The sequence below is a fragment of the Rhinatrema bivittatum genome, chromosome 1, assembly GCF_901001135.1.
Source record: "Rhinatrema bivittatum chromosome 1, aRhiBiv1.1, whole genome shotgun sequence".
NCBI lineage: Eukaryota > Metazoa > Chordata > Amphibia > Gymnophiona > Rhinatrematidae > Rhinatrema > Rhinatrema bivittatum.
This window is the reverse complement of record NC_042615.1, coordinates 759,449,735-759,470,570: the sequence shown is the minus strand read 5'-3', so window position 1 is coordinate 759,470,570 and position 20,836 is coordinate 759,449,735. Positions and strand designations below refer to the sequence as shown.

Below are 20,836 nucleotides of genomic sequence, written 5' to 3'. Positions count from 1 at the left end.
TCATCATGGCTTCCAATGGCCTTTTACTATCAGATAAATATCCAACAGATCTCAGCACTCATTGAGTAGCAGAAAAAATGGTTTTTAAAGTCCTTTAATTCTGATATTTCTCATTCTAAAATAATCTTCTCCTCACTTTTCAAGTATATGTGTAGTTTGTTAAGGCATTAAGGAAAGGTAGGCTTTCTTAATGACCAATATCAAATGCTGTAAATCTTATCCATCAAATGTTCTAAGATGCCTGTAGGCTTCTTATTTTGTTTCTGTATTCCCAAATTTGAAAAACAAGCTCCACTTTTTTTTTTCCAGTTTCACAAAAGATTATATTCCGAGGCACATTTTTGTCATTCATATTTAGCTCATGTTAACCTTAATTCTTTCTTGGCACACATTCATGTGAAAACTCATCAGCATTGACAGAAGTACCTGTTAAAGCCTCTACAGTGTTACCTGAGCTTTCTAGCGTGACAGGGTAACACAAATTATTTACACTCTTCCTCACGCAAAACCATCACAAGACTTCATCTTGTCATATTTGTAAATATCAGTTACGTGGTTAGCAAGCCATCGAGGGTCGGGAAAGGGCTAGAAATGTTGGTATTGGTAGCAAGTTTTACTGTGACTTGGAAGGGGGCTCTACTACTAACTCTTGGCACACCCAATCTGAGACATATTAACATTTCCTTTATGTTGTAATATAAAATGTCTTACTCAACAGTGAAATGCTTTGTATATTTTAGCAAAACATGTATTTTAAAGAAGGTGGTATGAACAGTTAAAAAAAAAGATGGATTGACACAAGAGCTGGAGAGGAAGAATAAGCATCAACAATGCATGTCTTTGAATTCTTTAGAAACATTTTTCAGAATATTCTACAAGATAAAATTGTGTCCTTTTCCACGAGATGAAAGGCCATGTGGCATAATGTGATTAGTAAATCATTCCTGAGCTTCTGAAAGATATTTAAGAAATAAAAGACTCTATTGCTTAATAGAATAAGTTCTTCTGACACACACTGTGGTCTTTGGTTGCCTGTTACTAAAAGTTTCCAAGAAGAATGTGATTTTTCTTCTTCTCTATGCAGTAGAAAAATTAGATCTAATTGAGTCTTCACGTAACTGCCGATGTTTGCCGATGTTACAGTCTCCTCGTTGATGTCTTCTCTCAATAGTTATTCTGTATTTCTTCCTACATAAAAGGATAAAGAGCACAGTAAGCAATCATCTTAGGCTACAGAATAATGAAACTCCATTCCTCTAGTTACAAAAGAATGCCTTTGGGGGACATCTGGGTTTCTGTTGATAAATGAGAAGTGACAAAATGTGAAATCCCGGTCAAGGATTAAAGTAGTTTGCTTGAGGCCTTTTACTCTAACCCAAGATTCCTTGGTAAAATGTAACATACATTCTTAAAGCATTAAAGCATAATTGAATCACTTATTTCTTTGACAATCTGCAAATTACATTTTAGGAAGCCCATATGGCAGGCATGGGAAACTGACCAAACTCTGTTTTATAACATGGAAATGGGCAAAATATGGTTTTACAGCATACTAGATAAATTGGAACTCATTCATTAGAATACTGTAAATTGTAAATAACTATGTAGAAAACATGTCTTCCTTCCATCTAAATGAATGTTACTAAACATAAATAAGTCAAAAGCAATTCTGAAAATCTGAAAAAGGGAATGTGAGAAGCTCACAAACCTGAGTTGAACTGTTGTGTGATGATGGTTGGTAAACCTGGATCCAAATGCTCTGATAAATCTAGATCCAAATTTTGGGATTTATTGGTACAAGCAAAATGGAGTAAATTCATATAACATAGGGCTTTTCATGGGATATAATCAAAAAACTAGCAAAAATCACATAAGAAGCCTAACTTGAAATAATTTGAATTAGTGATTCATCTGCTGGTAGTGTCATGCTCAGAATGTGGATATAGAGAGGGAGGATACTGAAACACAAACCGAGCCTACCCAATCAATGATAGGGATGTGCATTCATTTAAAATGAATTGCCTATCCGCGATTAATATATCATATTCATTTGATTTGTTTGCCCCCGAAAACATATGAGCAAGTCCCATGAATTAAATATGTATCATTCAATTCATTTGTTTATGTTTCCCCATTGAAAAGCATTGGCTGCATTAAAACAATAGACTCTCAGGCAGGACAGGTCATGGGGAGTTTCCATAGCAACCAGCCCTCATTCATTTGGTGCGCACTGGCCTGACTTGTGCATGTATCTCCTGGTTTTGCTGCATGCCAGGCTTTTAAAATTCACCTTTAACAGTATATTTGACCGAAAAAATAACTAAACTGACAAGCTACTTCTTTTCCAATAATTTTTCTCAAAAATGGCAGATAAGAAATTGCCTTATAGCTATCTTTCAAATTAGGATAGAGTTTATTTCTTCAAAAATGGTTTGACAGGGATAGACCCCTCTGAAAATGATGCATTAACTAACAATACCAATATCTCTAGTAATGCATCTCTAGTTTATTTTACCAAAGCTAAGGGACAAGGATCAAAAATACAATCTGTCAGCTTCAACTTCTTCAAGGTATCAGATAACTGTTGTGGGCTACCAGAAGCAAAAGCATTCTATTTTTCATTACCCACTTCTTCAGTAACCTCTTCATCTGTAATGTGTAGATACTGGCTAAGGCCCCAGAGCTAACTCTAGATTTTCTACCTAAGAGTAGATTAAATATAGCCCCTGAGGAGTTCTCACCTTACTTCTTCTCATGATTGTCTACTTGCAAATTAATACTGGATCCTCTAACATTCTCAGCAAATTCTGCTGCCATTTTGGATGTTTTAGATCAGAAATAGTCTGCAGAATTATTACACAAATTCTCAGAATTTTCGGTCTCTGTGGACTTCTTGGGAATAGCTGTTGACTTCTTTATCACAGAAAAAAATGTTCTGGGCCTGTTCCATGAGAACTAAATTATACCATCTATATAAAACTATTTTGCTGATTTAGAAATATAGAAACATGACAGCAGAAAAAGTCCATACAACTTATCTAACCTGGCCTTTACAATCTCTACCACACCTTCACAGATCCCCAGTGCTTGACCCTTGCTATCTTGAATTCGGATGCCATTCTTGTCTCTATCACATCCACTGGAAGGCTGTTCAATGCATCCACTACCCACTCTGTAAAGAAACATTTTCTTGGATTATTCCTGAGTCTACTCCCTTTCACTCTCTTTCCATGGACACCTCATTAAAGAGCATCTTTTCCATTGAAAAAGGCCTATCTCTTGTACATTTATACCTTGGAGGTATAAGAACATAAGAAATTCTATATTGGGTCAGACCAAAGGTCCATCAAGCCCAGCATCCTGTCTCCAACAGTGGCCAATTTAGGTCATCAGTACGTAGTAGGATCCCATTCCTTCTTGCTCATAACTGGTATAAGCAGTGACTTCTCCAAATCTACATGGCTAATAGTGGTTTATGGACTTTTCATCCAGGAATTTTTCCAAACCCCTTTTTAATCTCATCTATGCTATTTTCACCTCAACATCTGGCAACAAATTCCACAGTTTAATTGCACACAAAGTGAAAAAATACTTTCTCCATTTGTTTTAAAAGTGGTAACCATTAGCTATGGGCCAGATTTTTAAACTTATGCGCGGGTGTAGATTTGTTCATGCAACCCGGCGCGAACAAATCTACACCCGATTTTATAACATGCGTGCGCAGCCGCGCGCATGTTATAAAATCTGGTGTCGGCACGCGCAAGGGGGTGCACAGTTGTGCACCTTGCGCGTGCTGAGCCCAAGGAGAGCCCCAATGGCTTTCCCCGTTCCCTCCAAGGCCGCTCCGAAATTGGAGCGGCCTTGGAGGGAACTTTGTTTGCGATCCCCCCCACCTTCCCCTCCCTTCCCCTATCTAGCCCACCCCCCAGCCCTAACTAAATCCCCCCATACCTTTTGTTTCCGAAGTTACGCCTGCCTGAGGCAGGCGTAACTTGCACACGCCGGCTCAGCATCCCCCGGCACAGGCCGCTGTGCCGTAGGACTCAGGACCGCCCTCCGGACCGCCCCCGAACTTCCACCATGCCCCCGGACCGCCCCCTGACCCGCCCCGGACCACCGCCATGCTAGAAGACCAAACATCTGAACACCAGGACTTCAGACCTGCAGAGCACTCAATCAAGAGCATCAAGAAGGCACCGAGGGACAGAACAACTGGACATCTAGTGATGAGGACTTCTACAGATGAAGATATCTGAGAACAGGAAGAACTGAAGACAGGGAAATCTGTAGATGGAAGCATCTGTAGACACAGGATCCGACTAGAGACTAGGAACCATAGGCGAAAGACAGGGGATCCACCTGTAGAACAGAGTGTCTTGCAGAAGCGGAGAAGGACTTCAGAGCCTCCTGGACTAAAGAGCTGGAACAACAAAGAGTCCAGGAGCAGACAGCTCCTTGCGAAGACAAAGATGAACTAAAGGCAGGGCCCTTTTATAGGGCTGAAGAAGAAACATCTTGATGACATCATTGGGAGGGGCCACGGGGCTACTCCCACCGTGAGCCCTTTAAGAAGCTGAAGGAGGCATGGCCGCGCGCCTAAGCTGGCAGGACCCTGGAGAGCAGTGTCCCTGCTACAAGGAAGGAACAGATGCAGCACTAGGCCGTGAAGCAGGGCCCAGCATTAGAGGCAGCTTCCTGCCGTAGGAGAGAAGGCTGGGGGCGGCTCCAAGCCACTTAGCAGGTCCCTGTGAAAGCGACTCCATGCCACATAAGGAACCACGGCGGTCCTGCCAGTGCAGGGGAGACGTCGGCAGCCTCTGGGCCACAAGGTTGAGCAACAGCAGCGGCATCAACCACCAGAGGAGGAGTGACGGAGTCTGCGGCCTCCAGGCCATGCAGGCTGAAAGATGGTGGCTCCGACCACTGCGGAGCTCAGGAGACAGCATCGGGACAGCAGACAGGCTGACAGTGAAGGTGAGAGACTGCTTGCGGGCCTAGCCGTGAGCAGAATAACACAGAATGCCTCAAGGATCAGTTCAGACATTAAAAGATAAAAATGTGTCTTTTTGGGAATGATACTAAGATCTGGAACAGAAGGGACACACCTGAAAGAGTAGAGAGAAAATGAAAAATGATCTAAGAAAGCTCAAGGAGTTGTTGAATATTTGGCAGCTAGGAATCAATGCAAAGACCTGCAGAGTCATACATTTGGGGTTCAGCAATCCAAAGCAACGCTATGTAGAAGAGCAAGATGGCCACGCATTGAAGTAGATGCGAAAGAGGTGCTCTCCGCTTGATTACCTTCTTTATATTTCTATTGCAAGTTGAGGCAGTAAAATGCCACATACTAAGCGAAAGGCAAAAGTAAGGGAGATATCGACATCATTTCCCTTACCGGAGACTTCACAATTGCGGATTTCTACCTTTTTAGCGCCAACATCTGGGACCTCGCCGGAGGAGAAGGCCGCTAATGACACTGACGCAGAGCAGGTGTCGGCGTCTCAGGCCAAAATATCTTTGAGCCCCAGCGCTCCATGTACCCCTCCCCCGCCTCACTATTTGATTTCCTCTGGCCATGAGAGAACTGGAGATGGCAGAAAAGAGGAAGGAATACCTGACGATTCGAATGAAGTTGCACAAGATGAAGCTGATGTTTTAGTCCAGGTGAGGCCTTCTTTCTCTGCAATATCCGGGGACTTTATTGAACTAGGATTGCTGGCAGAGGGGAGGAAAGGAGAACTCCAGGCTGCAGCGGGTGAGGTGGGATCTGAATCTGCAACGAGCAGTTTATTATCATTGGGAAAGCCTGCAGAGATAGCGATAGAATCTTTATGGACCGCCATAAAATCGCTGGAGGTGGCAATAGTTAATTTAACCAAAATAACAGTGGATTCCAATCAACGTTTTGTTAATATTGAATTTTCTATTTCAACAAATAATGTTAAATTGGAACAACTGGAAAAACGGATGGGTAATATAGAAACCTGGCAACAAAGATTTGCTTGTGCAGATATTCTCAATGAGAAAAGGTTTGAAACTATTGAGAACTCTTTGAAATATCTTAATCATAGAATTCTCAACTTTCCAAAGCTGGATATATCACCATATGATATGTTTAAAGAATATCTCTCACAGATTCTGAAAATGCCTCAACAAGCAATTCCAGTTGTTTCTAAAATATATTACCTCGCTTCAAAAGTGTTACACGCCCCGCCCGCGGCCTTCCCACACACGGGCCTGCTCACCTTCATGGTTCCACAGCGGGTCCCAGGACGACCTCCCTTGTGGAGGATGCCAGTCCTGCCAGGTCCCGGTATCCCGAGGCAGCGGTCGCCGGGCCTTCCACTGCGCGCCAGGCCTCACGCCGAGGCTCGGCGTCTTCCGCCATGTTAGGCTTACCCGCTGCTGCTAACCCCCGGCGTCCCCGTCGCTCACTGCGGCCTCCCTCGGTGTCTCTGTCCCTACAGGCTTCACAGCAAAGCTCCCGTTGGGGCTCTGTGTCCTGGGCTGGCTCGACTCCTCAAGATATTCGGTCTTTGCTTCCCCTAGTTTATCCTGATCTCTCATCCAGTCAGCTTTTGGCTATAGTTTTATTCTGACTTACACCTGATAAATAGCAGAATATGCGCAGGTAGCAGCCCGGTGCTTGCTGTATCTGCAGGTTATAAAATCACAATTTATGCACATATATGTTGGCCATGTCCCTCCCCAACCTGCCCCACCCCACTGATGCTTTCAATAAATGGTGATGCAAAGCGTAAATATTAGTTAAAGCGCAGATCAACCGGGATATTGAGGATCATGTTTTAGAAAGTTCAGCTTCTTCTATACCAGATATCTATTGAGAACTACTATATACTTAAAATATTTAGGTTTACAGAGGAGCTTTGTTTGCATTATTCATTCTGATTCTCTGGTGAGGGGATTTGAAAGTGGTGTATGTTTGTAAGGCCATGCAACAAATTAGCACCAGCCTCATTTTGGAGCCAGGATTCATGGGGGCAGGAGCAACTGGGGATTGCTGCTGCCCTGTTCTATTTGGCATGTTCACACAGACTCCAGGAAGGAGTAAGATAACAGTGGAAGGGGGGGGGGGGAGGGCTTATGGAGAAAGCAGTTTCTTCCACTTCCCCCCAGAACTAGACTTGAGCACCCTGGCATGACAAGGGGAACAAAGAATATAACAATCTCGCTAAACACACATACGTATTCAGGTTCAAATCCTGTAAATCCAGGCTAAAGTGACCAGCCAAATTAACATGTCATGGCTTGAGGTGGGTGTGAAAATTATAGCGGTGGCCTCAAATGCAACAGAAGTGAGGGAGGACGGAACCAGCTTGATTTTCAAATTTGCCGCTGGCCCTGCCCTTCTTCTGATCTGGCCATCATTCTGGCGCAGTGGGCACACCCCAGGGACGTGATGGTGGTGCTTAATCATGACAATGTGCCCTGCAGGATCTAATCCTGGGGTGTGGTGAGTGCCACGTTAGACAGGCATGATGAGCACTGGCTGCCAAGCCACATGTCCAGCACCATTGCAGTCCTTGGCTGGAATGGGGTCATCCATGCCTTTCCCTCTCAATGAGGAATTGCAAGGGTACGTTCTGGGAGGGCCGGAATGGGTGCACAGGCACCCCATTATAGGCTGCACCAGCACACTTTGGGGCAGACGCCACCACTTACACGCCATTCGCTGGCGCCATAAAATGACTTCCATATCCATAAATGAGGACCAACAATGGAAGATCTAACTGCATATTTATTGACTGTGGCATCTCCATCTTTTTTTTTTTACACTGCTGCTTTTTCCAGCAACCCAACTGCTTTCACCAGTAGGCGGGTTTATTTCAATGGAATTAATATATTTTACTCTTGCTGCTTTCTTGGCAGCAATAAGCCTCATTTATAACACAAGTATAACCAAATATTAAAGACAGGAATAAAGACATGATTTAGCCAACCAAACAGCTGAGCACATTGGAAAGCATTGTATTAACCATAGTAGCTAGTGACATACTTACTTATATCCATTCGCAGAGTAAGTCCATACTCTGCTCCACATTCTGCCCCAAAACTTTACCATAACTTTGAAATAAGTTGAAATCGGGTAATCTTCACGATATAGTACAAAAATAGAGGATAAACCACAACAGAAAAAGTTATAATACAAGAAAATTCTACTTACCTGAAGAAGTAAAAGGCCATTAGCAATCCTGCCCCTAGTAGAGCACCCACTACAATTCCTGTAACGGCTGATTCTCCTAGGCCACCTGCTTAAAAACAAAATAAATAAAACGCAACATCATTATTGTGTACTCCATGATCCATAGAGTTTTGCCATAGACTTAGAACAGGAGAAGGTTGTGGGGTTTCTTTTAACTATGTTTCTTCAAACACCAACAAAATATAGCTCTTGATGGTTACGAAGATTTATTGTAAAAAGGTTGCCTGAAAGTCACAGCTTTTTTCACGGAACTCTTTAAAAGTTATGAACTCTACAGCCTCAGTGATGCTCTTTGCAAAGTTGGAACCCAATGTATACTTTGTTACAACAGTAAGGAGAAGACGGGTTGTACCGCGCTGACCACTGAAATTCTGTGGCTGACTACAGGCGATTACTATTATCTGATACAAGGAAATCTGCTCCAATAGTTTTAGCAGACCAAATTTAATTTTGGGGCAAAAGTAAGACAAAAAGAAAAAAATACAAATTGCCTGCAAATCAATCTGCTTGCATGATTTTGAAGCAGCACTTTTCTGCATAAAGATGTAATTTCCTCCAAGAGAAAAAAAAACAAAGAGAAAAAAAATTGTGCAAGGAAGATCTGCAAAAAAGTGCTGAGGAGCTTTTGTACAGACTTAAGCAGGCAAAGGTAAAAACATGGGGGCGGATTTTCAGAGCCCTGCTCACCTAAATCCGCCTAAATCCGGGCGGATTTAGGCGAGCAGGGCCCTGCGCGCCGGTGCGCCTATGTTCAATAGGCCTACCGGCGCGCGCAGACCCCGGGACTCGCGTAAGTCCCGGAGTTTTCCGAGGGGGGGCGTGTCGGGGGCGTGTTGAGGGGGCGGGCCCGATCCGCGCGGCGTTTTCGGGGCGGGCCGTAGCGTTTCGGGGGCGGGCCCGGGGGCGTGGTTACGGCCCGGGGCGGTCCGGGGGCGTGGGCCGCGCCCTCCGGACACGCCCCCAGGTCGCGTCCCGGCGCGCTAGCGGCCCGCTGGTGCGCGGGGATTTACGCCTCCCGGAGGGAGGCGTAAATCCCCCGACAAAGGTAAGGGGGGGGGTTTAGACAGGGCCGGGCGGGTGGGTTAGGTAGGGGAAGGGAGGGGAAGGTGAGGGGAGGGCAAAAGAAAGTTCCCTCCGAGGCCGCTCCGATTTCGGAGTGGCCTCGGAGGGAACGGAGGTAGGCTGCGCGGCTCGGCGCGCGCCGGCTATACGGAATCGATAGCCTTGTGCGCGCCGATCCCGGATTTTAGCGGCTACGCGCGTATCTACTAAAATCCAGCGTACTTTTGTTGGCGCCTGATGCGCCAACAAAAGTACGCCAAATCGCGCTTTCTGAAAATCTACCCCAAAGCTTTTGGCACAAATTTGTTCTTGCGCTTTATTTCATGTAGAATTTCTTCCTTTCCATTTTCACGAATAGGTTTTTTACATTTCCTTCTCATAGGCAGGCGTGAGAGCACGTCCATTCAAACGCCCCACACATTGTTTTTTATAGTCATGCCCAATGTTTTGGTGACCACCAGGAATATCTCCTGACTGATCCCTTTTATGACAGTAATGTGTCAAAATTCAAATGCCCTCAGTTATTTACCCTCTGGAGCCCCAAACCATAGGGAAGAATTAATCTCTGTTTGCATCAAATATTTAAATTAGTCCACAACGAACCTGATTTACAAAGGATTTTCTCTTCTAGGCCTTCTTGACTAAGGGACCAGTATTCAAAAAAGCCCTAAAATGGTTACTTTGTCGAGCTAAAGTTACCCTGGATACTCAGTGGGATAAATGTCCCAGTGAATTTCCCCAAATAAAGTTATCCAGCTACCATCAGCTGTTAACTTTAAAACCTAACCTACCATCTTTTGAATGGCTGGTTAGATTTAAAGTTATCCAGCCTCATGTGACTGAATAAAGTCCAGTGCTCGCCTCGTGGCTCAAAGCACATGGGCCCTGCCTACCCCTACCCCCTCGCACCCCAAACTCCACAAACCACATTATAAAACGAAAACAGCTAGGGGTCCTGGGGCGGCCACCCCCTTGCCTGCTTCCTGATGCATCATCATTTTCAAATAATCAGTTCACGTGTCTCCCTCTGACCCTCCCCCCAGTCCCTTCTCAAATGTCTGTCTCCACCGGGATCATGAAAGGATGTTACCGCAGTTTCTGAGTGTCACTTTCTGGTTGCTATGTCATCAACCAGAAAGCGAGAGCTAGGGATTGCCTATCGTGATCATAGTGGAATATAGGCTTTTTGGAAAGGTACTAGGAGGGTGGGTGGGGTAAGGTTGGGAAAACAGAAGAAAGTGGCACAGGAGGGCCGATTCTTTGAAAATGACAATGCATCAAGTGCAGGCCAGGGGAGATCAGTCTCAGATCCCCAGCTATTTCTCTTTTATGCTAGGTCTTAAACCTATGAGTAGAGTATAAAATCTGAACTGCACCACCCTAGGTTTCTGCATCAGGGAGCACAAATCGCAAAATACAGTAAACACAAATATGTTAAGAACATAAGAAAATGCCATACTGGGTCAGAGCAAGGGTCCATCAAGCCCAGCATCATGTTTCCAACAGTGGCCAATCCAGGCCATAAGAACCTGGCAAGTACCCAAAAACTAAGTCTATTCCATGTTACAATTGCTAATGGCAGTGGCTATTTTCTAAGTCAACTTAATAGCAGGTAATGGACTTCTCCTCCAAGAACTTATCCAATCCTTTTTTAAACACCGCTAAACTAACTGCACTAACCACATTCTCTGGCAACAAATTCCAGAGTTTAATTGTGCGTTGAGTAAAAAGAACTTTCTCCGATTAGTCTTAAATGTGCCACATGCTAACTTCATGGAGTGCCCCCTAATCTTTCTATTTTCTGAAAGAGTAAATAACCGATTCACATCTACCCGTTCTAGACCTCTCATGATTTTACACATCTCTATCACATCCCTCCTCAGCCGTCTCTTCTCCAAGCTGAAAAGTCCTAACCTCTTTAGTCTTTCCTCATAGGGGAGCTGTTCCATTCCCCTTATCATTTTGGTAGCCCTTCTCTGTACCTTCTCCATCGCAATTATATCTTTTTTGAGATGCGGCGACCAGAATTGTACACAGTATTCAAGGTGCGGTCTCACCATGGAGCGATACAGAGGCATTATGACATTTTCCGTTCTATTAACCATTCCCTTCCTAATAATTCCCAACATTCTGTTTGCTTTTTTGACTGATATCACCCAATCTGGCACTGATATCTGGGGTGATAGTGCCAGATTGAGTGCGTAAAAGAAGTTGCACAGCGTTGTGAGCAAACAGAAGAAGGATTTAAGAGAAGAGGAGAGTTGGTGATGTGGGCAAGTTAACATTTGCGCATACGTTGTGGTCACTTAACAGATGGAAAAGTGCCACAAACTGAGATATAATAGTTGAGCTTTAGTGCCATTTAAGCACAGAAGTACATACACCAATGTAAAAAGTTATTTATGGTATAGTAACCACAGATATTTATATCAAGAGTTGTAAGTGGTATATAAACCACAGGGATTTATGATATATAGGCCATAGAAAGCCATTTGTGCCCTACCCACTGTTGCATATTTGTTTTTAATGTGTGGATGAGTATGAGTGAATGAGGGGAAAGGTTTTGTGATACATGACACACTTTATTTTATTGTGATATAGATTTGATAATAAAGTTTGTTACCTCTCTTATGTGTACGTGAATATTACAATATTGTTGAGAGGATAGGTAAATATCACCCATTGTGTATACTAAAGGACACGGCCATTTTATAACATACGCATATATGGTATAAAATAGGATGTACACACATACATGTGTGCACAATTTTATATGGATGCGCACATGTGTGTGCAAATGCCGGCTCTACCACATAAGTGGGGGAATTTTATAAGGGACGCACACCGACGCCATAGGGAGCTTTCCCAATTCATTTCCAGTTCGCCCAGTTAAGGGATAAGACTTCCTACCCCCCTAGTTTATAGTCTTCCTTTCCCCCCGACCCTTAGAAACTCACTGACTAGCTTAGATGTTTTTATTGGAATACTTACATGCCATCCATAGCAGTAGCAAAGTTACGCCACAGGGGCTCCTCGGCACACTTATGTGTGAAAATACATACATGCACATTCCATGTTAAAGTCCCGGAATGCCCATGTCCTGTCCTTGCCTTGCCCAGACCATGCCAATGCCCTGCCCCCTTAGAGGCTTTCTCACTTGTGTGTATACTAGGGGACAACACTTTTAAAATCCACTTGGTGCACGTCGGCCGGACATGCTTGCATATCTTCCAGTTTTGGCGCGTGCTGGGCTTTTAAAATTCACCCCTATGTGCATATGCTATAAAATGGCTACGTCCTTTGGTGACAGCCAGCATTTGTGCATATGTGTGCCCACGCGACTGTTTCAAAGTTACTGTCTGTGAAAACATGCCCTCTTTGCCTATGGGAAATAGCTTAGCCAATCACACCCAGTGAGTCATTTCTCAAAACTGTAGCCTTAAACACTTTGGGCCAGGTTTTAAGAGGTACGCCCGATTTTATAACATGCGCGCGCAGCCGCGAGCATGTTATAAAATCCATGGTCAGCGTGCGCAAGGGGGTGCACAATTGTGCAACTTGCGTGCGCCGAGCTTCGCAGCCTTCCTCGGAGTGGCCTCACCCCACCCCTACCTAACCCGCCCCCCAGCCCTAAACCACCCCCTTATCTTTATCCTATAAGTTGCGCCTGCCTCTGGGCAGGCGTAGGTTGCGCGCGCCGGCCGACGCCAGCCCGCAATCCCGGGGACAGCGGCAAATGGCTGCTGTGCCTGGTGGTTCCAGCCCCGCCCCACCCCTTTTTTCAAGCCCCAGGACATAAACGCATCCTGGGGCTTGCGTGTGTTGCCGGGCCTATGCAAAATAGGTTTGACGCATGCAGGGCTTTTAAAATCTGCCCCTTTGGCTATTATCAAATCCAGGTAGAAAGCAAGTAAAATAAAACATATTTTTAACGGTCAGTAGGATATGCATCATTCTATCTAGCTATAAGAAAAAGGATGAGAAAAGTAAAAACCAAAATTCTGTGCTTAGAAAATTAATTATTCAAAAGTTGCTCTGATGAGAACAGAAAATGAAGTTCCAAGAATTAACTGATGGATAAATATCAATTCATAACGTTTTTTTGTTTAATTCAAGGTCAGTGGTAGCAGTTTCTACAATTCAGAGTTATTGTCAGGGTCCAAACTATTCATTCGGTAGTTGGGAACTTCTTGGGGCACTTTGACATTAAAGGAATGTTTTGACATAGAAAAAGATGCCCCTGATTTAATTCGATTTTCTCGGGATCCTCCAAAAGAATAATGCATTCCTGTGTATTGTCAAGTGCACACAAAAAACAAAATGCCAAAAAACCTGCACAGAATGTCTTTGACTAGGTGGGCAAGAAAAGAAGCTGCTATTTAAGCACCAACTAATAATATTCCAGCAGTACTTCTCAATTTCACACTGACAGCATGTTCAGTTGCAAAGAGCAAATGACTTGAAATTATTTAATGCATCTGTACCTGCAATTAAAAAATCAGGAGAGTCATGTTTACTTCCAGATTGCAGTTCCAAAGAAAATCTGAGTATGTTTAGATAATAAACTTACATGATTTGCAAGGAGTTGCATTTGCCTGGTCTGGTACCTTTCCATCCAGTCTTAATATTCCATGCCCCCATGGAAGTTTCACATTTGGTCGAATTTCAAAATGCTCACGTATTCCATAGTAATCACCAATAACCTAAAACACAGTATGAACATATATAATGCGTTTATGGCTAGTTTATTTCAACATTACCCATAGGAGAACAGGGAGCCATCACATTAGAACAATGTTTCCCAGCCCTCTCCTGGAGACACACTTAACCAGTTGGGTTTTCAGGATATCCATAATGAATATACATGAGACAGATTTACAAACACTGGACACTCAGGGCTTGCAAATCACTCTCATGCATATTCATTGTGGAAAACCTGAAAACCCAACTGGCTAGGTGTGCCCCCAAGAGAGGGTTGGGAAACGCTGCATTAGAACTGAACATCAAGCGAAAAAGAACTTTCTGTGCAGATAAAACCACTAAGTTTTGAAAACACTGAACTCGATATCCAGGTTTGTCTGGCTAAACGTACCAAGGTAACTTTCATTGAATATACACAGACTAACTCTAAATTATCCAGATAGGTTTATTCAGATGACTTTAAGACTGCCTCTCGGCATGACTAAAGTTATCCAGATAAACTTACTCAGATAATGTTGAATATCTGAGTTATCCAGATACGTTAGCTGGGTAACTATGCACCACCCAGAAATGTACTTGGAATGCAACCTCTCCCCCCTTTTGTTCAGATACATTTTACCCAGGTAGATTTCTCTGGTTAGAGGGGCAGGAATTTACCCAGACAAATCCCTTTGAATATTGACTTCACTGCATTCAGCAGGGGGCCAGTGTGTAGATGGCGGGGCCCGGATATGGAACTGGAGAGAGGCAAGGAAAGTGTTTTACCTTCTCGGGAGATTACTCTGCAGGTCTGGGTTGGGAGAAACTAAGGCTTGGTACTTGATTAGCTATCTTCCCAACCATGCTGTTGTAATTTCATAGTCTAGTAAAATTTTAATAAAATTAGTTTTATAACCTGTCATCCCATGTGTTGGGCAGCTATCCCCACAAAACTAAGAACAGAACCCAGTCTCCAAATTTTACTGCACCTCCCTTCCCCCACCTCTCTCCCCAAAAAGAGCGCACAAAACTCTGATCGAGACAAAAGGGAAACCTAGTCAGGAAAAGTTCATGTGATATAAGATCTGAGATTTTACTGCGGACCCTCATAAATGATCATTTCCCCCCCATTCTTTTTTCTCATCATTTCTACTTCTGCCATTTGTAGGGCAATTACTGTAAAAATAATATTGTTCCATGGATAGTAATAACTGCTTCAGGAACAGCAGTACTTCAAATGATACTGTTTGCTTTATTTTTATTTTATAACTTTGTATTTAATGCAGAACAGCATGACACCACTTTTAGTCTGTGTTCCACTGTGTTTAAAAATGGAAGAAGATCAGGGAGAAGACTGTGCCAGGGGTAGACAGCGCAGAAACCCTCAATCAGGAATAATTGCAGCGTGCATTGGTAGGAAAATAAAAAAAAAACCTGCCATCTGAAGACATTCAGATGAATTTCTGAAGAAAGAAAAAGCCAATGAAAATCTTTTTTTTTTTTTGTTTCTTTCAGCCCCAGGCCCCGAGTTTGGTCTCTGCCAGCCCCCCTCCCCCCAGTGCCACCAAAGTAAAACAAGTATGACCCTCCTAGACCTTCCCCTATTTCCCCTGCTGCTGCTTACTCTATCCGTGCGCTTCCAGTAGTTCCATGGGACACGAGTGAGCCCCAGGCACTCCTGTCCCGCAGGGTCCAGATTTGAAAGCGGCTCCAGCCGGCCCTAAGGCAGGCTCTGTTCTGTTGTACAGCCGTACATCAATACTGTCCTACAACAAAATGGCGCTGGCCTCGGGGGGGGGGGGGGGGGGGGGGCAGCCGACGCCATTTTCAAATTGGGAGCCAGTAGGACAAAAATGACAGGGGATCATTCCTGCCCCATTTGGACTACTGGAACCCCCATGGATAAGGATAAGTGCGTCATGAGGGGGAGAGGATTTGTTTTATTTCAGCAGCACTGAAGGTGAAGTTGTTTGGCAGGGGGAGGGAAACCTGATCACCTTCTTTTCCTTTTGGGATTTTTTTTTTCACTTTGGTGTTTATTTCAGTTCAAATAAATGAAATAAACAGAAATAAACATCAAAGAAAACAAAAAAAAAAAAAAAGAAACAAAACAAAAAAGCCATAAGCTGGGATGGTTCAAAAAAATTATATGTATTGGATTGGTATTTAATCATACATTTATATGGATATTTAAAAAACAAAATTTAAGGACCCCCCCCCCCCTAATCCACAAAATAGCAGGCTGCATCAGAATAAATTCTCTTTGCTCCTTTTGCATATTTCTAGCAACAGGAAACATTCCCAGTTTTCAGTTAAGAAAAGTCACATCTCTGAATCTAAAGAAAATCCACACACACCAGTCTCTCTGTCTGAGTCCAATGCCAAAGAAATTAACAAAGTAGAGAGTATTACCAAATGATCATCAGACTTTTTTTTTTTTAAGTCAAGTTTAATAAATCCACATCTTGCAGTGAGTCCAGTTGTTGTTCTCCGACTGTCTTTTTCTTGACTCGTGAAACATAATATACTCCAGTGGTTAATTCTTAGTTGGAATCTTCAAACTTTCAGTTAGGTATCTTTTAAACATATCAACTGAGGAAACAGATGACCACTTAGGGAACTTAATGAGGCACAAATTGAGCGCTGTATCATATTTTCCAAACATTCCAATTTATTACTTAATAAAGGTTTGACTTTCAACTATTTCTATTCCATATTCTTAACTTCCAGAAACTTGTTGTCACATTGATCTAATTAATTGTTTTATTTATCACCATCTCATGTTCCTGACTTTAACTAATACCTCCTCCATTTTTACGGAAATATTTTGCATTTGCCCAGAAAGAGTCTTGCCTATAGTAACAATTGCTGATCAGATTGATTCTAGGTTAAATTGCTTCAGATGCTACAAAGAAGAAAATCCTGAGGAAAAAAGTCAACTCCAAATTCAAGCTTGGTACTGAAACATTTGACATCTATCTCCCAAGTCTGGCTTCCCAAGGCAGGAAGGATCAAACCATTTGAATCTCAAATTCTGTGATCTGAGCAATATCCTTCATTGTGTCCAGCAGAGGAATCACTGTAACCACTCCTGCAATGTTCTCAGCCCCTCCAAATGCTCTGACATTGTCAGCATCATCAACTGGCTCTGGAGCAGTGGACCCTGCAGCAAGGACTTCTGTTATCGGCTGTAGCAGAACTGCCTATTCCTTGGGGCTTAAGGATGACTGCTTGCCAGAGATTGACAAAGCCCACCTATTGTCCTCAGAAACTCCAAAAATGATCCTCCGGAGTTCGAAACATGGACTCTTGCCCAGTTAATGTACTGATTAGGGATGTGCAAAATTTGAAATTAATGAAACCATTTTCATTTCATCCATGGACCCTTGAAATGATGGAGGATGCCCACAAATTTAAATGAAAATTTTAGTTTCATTATTTATATGTTACCCAATCAAGTCTATGTCTGTACTGAACAAGCAGCAGGGACTAACTGGTAGCTATAGCAACCAACCATTGTGTTTGACATAGGAGCCATGCTGGTGTTGAAGCAGATGACCTAGGGAAATAAGTCCAATTAAGGTGAAGCATTTTTTTATACTAGCCTATAGCTGCCATCTGTCTCAAGTGACACTGATGTCTTCCCAATGAAAACTTTGAGCATGTACAAAGAAACTCTATTTGCTCCATTGGATTTTGCCGAGAAAAGTTGAACATTCAGAAGCTTTCTTTGTGTCCAATATAATAAGCCATGCTGAGCCTACCACAGGTTTTTACTTGTGTTTTAGCACAGGTTTTGTGGCGCGAACCTTACCTGGGCATGCAATAAGGCTTTTAGTGCTGAAAAAACCTGCACTATAAATCCATAGTGTAATTAGTGCAGCTCATCCTAATTATTAACTATTTCCCTGCAATGCAAGAAAGTGCACTAATGTGAAGGCTGCCTAGAGCAGTGGTTCTCAATCTTTTTTTCGGTTGGGACACACCTGACAGTTGGTTCTCATATGCATGACACACTGAACATGTGACTGCCTTGTGGCTAAATGTAACCATGCACTCTGCCACCACAGGAACCCCCTCGACTCCCAACAATGGGTGCAGAGCAGGACTAGGACATTACCCATACAACTCACCATACAAAAAAAGATATTCTGGTTCTGATGATATCTCAGTAAAAGCAAAAACTCCCTCTACTTGCAGGCACAATACCCTCCTTATGAAAAGACAATAATTTAGCACTAATGCATGTCCTATTGAGAAAACACAACAAATAAGATTGATACAAATGCCTACATGCTAGTAAAATATCTCACCTCTGTCACACACACAGAACTGACCTTCACCAAGTACAGAAAGACCACAAATTATAAATATGGAGACAAATTAGAATGGAAAACAAAAAAAGCCACTCTGTATGCCGTGGAAAACTGGAGCAATGGAAACAGAAATATAGCACCTAACACATTCCCAGGATCTGCAATAATGCACACAAACTAATCCGCAGAAAATTACACCTGCATTATAGAAACCCTACCTATGAAAAGGCAACACTACAAATATTAAACCAGGCCCTAAACACCAATACACCTTCTGTTATGAAAACAGACTAAGCCAAGCTGCTATAGATCCCCACACAGAAATAAGTGTAAAACTATAATAAATGTTTCAAACCAGCTGATAACAGAATAATATCCAACAATTAAAAAAATTATTAAAAATTCTTCAAACACCAATACAATATTTCAAAACAGCAGACATATCACATAATACCCAATAATTAAAATGGCAGTAAATCAAGAAAAACAAACTTAAAAATCCACCTTTACTTACCCTCTCCAGCAACTCTCCTACTCCTTTCCCTTGCAAGCCAATAGCACACACCAGAAGCAGCAGTGGCTGCTGAACCTCTGCCCTCACAGTCCTCTTCCTTAGGGCCCACAACCAGTCACATACACACACACACACACACACCTATTACACCCCATGACCAGTCTCTGTCTCTCACACACCAGTCACCTCCCTGACCAGTCTCTGTCTCCCTCACACATACTAGTCACTTCCTTGACCAGTCTATCTCTCTTTCACACATATACACACCAGTCATCTCCCTGACCTGTCTCTCTCTCAATCTCCCACATGCTCTCTTACTTTGACACATACTGTCAATCACACTTGCACAAACATGCTCTCTCTTACTTACTTACATGCTGTCAATCACACACGCATGCTCTCTCTCCCTCTGGCTCGCTCTGAATCACAAACCCCCTCCTCCCTAGCACAAATGACAGCTGCAGTAACCTCCTCCTCCAGCTCCTGTGGCTCGAGAATGAAAAATCCCATCGGCTGCGGGGGCTAACTCTGCTCTCCTGTTGCTGATCGCTGGCAGTGCTTGATTTTGATCTGGGTCCACGCGTCTGCCACTACTTTATGCAGCATGGTCTTCTCTTCTCGCACGCACCACTTACATCACTTCCTGTTCCAGTTTGTGAGAGCAGGAAGAAGAAAGGGCCATGCTGCTGATGTTGACAGCTTCCACCGGTGGTGTACCTAAAGTATTTGGCACCTGGAGCGGATACTTCCTTTGGCACCCCCAACCCATATATAAATTTAAAATTTCCTAAACATTGATAAAATATTTCAAAACAGCAGACACATCAAATAACACCAAATAATTAAAACTAATAAGGATTTTTAAAATACCCTACTCTCCAAATCTGTCATCCTGAGATTATCGTAGACTGGTGGCACACATACACACACTCACACACACTTCCTGTGTCTGTTGCTCTCATACACATATACAGACAAAAACTGAACCAGAAACCGCAACAAGCCAGATTCTGTATGCGTGAAACAATGGAAAAACAGAACATCACTATTCCTCAAAACAAGACAATCAAGAAATATAAATCAATCTGAATAGTAAAACCATACTAAAAAATATACATATCAAAACAGTTGATGAATATCATCCAATAATTAGAGCTCCTAAACATTGATTTCATATTTCAAAACAGCAGGCATATCAAATAATTCCCAATAATTAAAACTAATAAGGATACAATTTTCCCCCCATGCCGTACCTGGAAAACTTTTGATTTCCAGTAACTCTGAGATTGTCATGGATTAGTGGAGGGCACACACAAACTTTCTCCGCTCTCTCTGTCATGCTTCTACACTCTTTTTCTCCTTCACTCCCCTTTCCCCTTCATCTCACCTCTACCCTCATCTCCCTTCCCCCACTCTCACCTCCTTTCCTTCCCACTCATCTTCCATACCTCGCCCCCAGTCACTCAATTCCTCTTCCCTCACTCTCATTCCCTTCTTCCCACTACCTCCTTCCCCCACTTCCCCACTTCCCTGTCACTCACCCCCTTCCACGACTCTCACCTCCTTTCCTTCCCACTCATCTTCCATCCCTTGCCCCCAGTCACTCAAATCCTCTTTCATCACTCTCACTCCCTCCCCTTTCCTCTGTCACTCACCACCCTCTCCTTTTCTCATCCTTCACTCACAGCCCCTCCTCTTCTCTCTGTCACAACGCCATGTGACTCATCTCTGCATCAAGTTGGTCCTCCTTCCTGCCGGCGCGGTGCAAGAAGCTCTCTGGTAGGACATCAGAGTGCTACCGCTCTGGGGGCCTCTAATCGCTGGCAGGGGGCTGGCAGTGCAGGCAAAGCATGTTTTCTTTTCTCTTCTGCAGTTGCGCAGCCAGATTGTACGTAAAATCAGCTGATTGGTGTACGTAAAATCAGCGGATTGCTACGAAACACTCCCGATGTTACCGCCCCCCTCCCCCCCTTTAGAACGCCACTGGCTTCCACTAACACTGCTGCTGTTCCTGCCCAAATGGAACGGCAGCAGAATTAG

At 43.3% G+C, this 20,836-nt stretch overlaps 1 protein-coding gene across 2 annotated transcripts in view; it reads right to left on the bottom strand.

Annotated features, from left to right (window-relative positions):
• Positions 1–221: 221 nt before the first annotated feature.
• Positions 222–20,836, bottom strand: part of NPR3 (natriuretic peptide receptor 3) — a 164,407-nt gene continuing 143,792 nt past the window's right edge. The window contains exons 6-8 of one of the 2 annotated variants that reach the window (XM_029579193.1): positions 13,857–13,989; positions 8,186–8,270; positions 222–1,188 (exon numbers count right to left, since the gene is read on the bottom strand). In XM_029579193.1, coding sequence (XP_029435053.1) covers positions 1,077–1,188; positions 8,186–8,270; positions 13,857–13,989 — 330 coding nt within the window. In that variant the 3' untranslated portion in view covers positions 222–1,076. Of the gene's footprint in view, positions 1,189–8,185; positions 8,274–13,856; positions 13,990–20,836 lie in introns of both variants that reach the window. The other variant, XM_029579189.1, reaches the window with a different exon arrangement.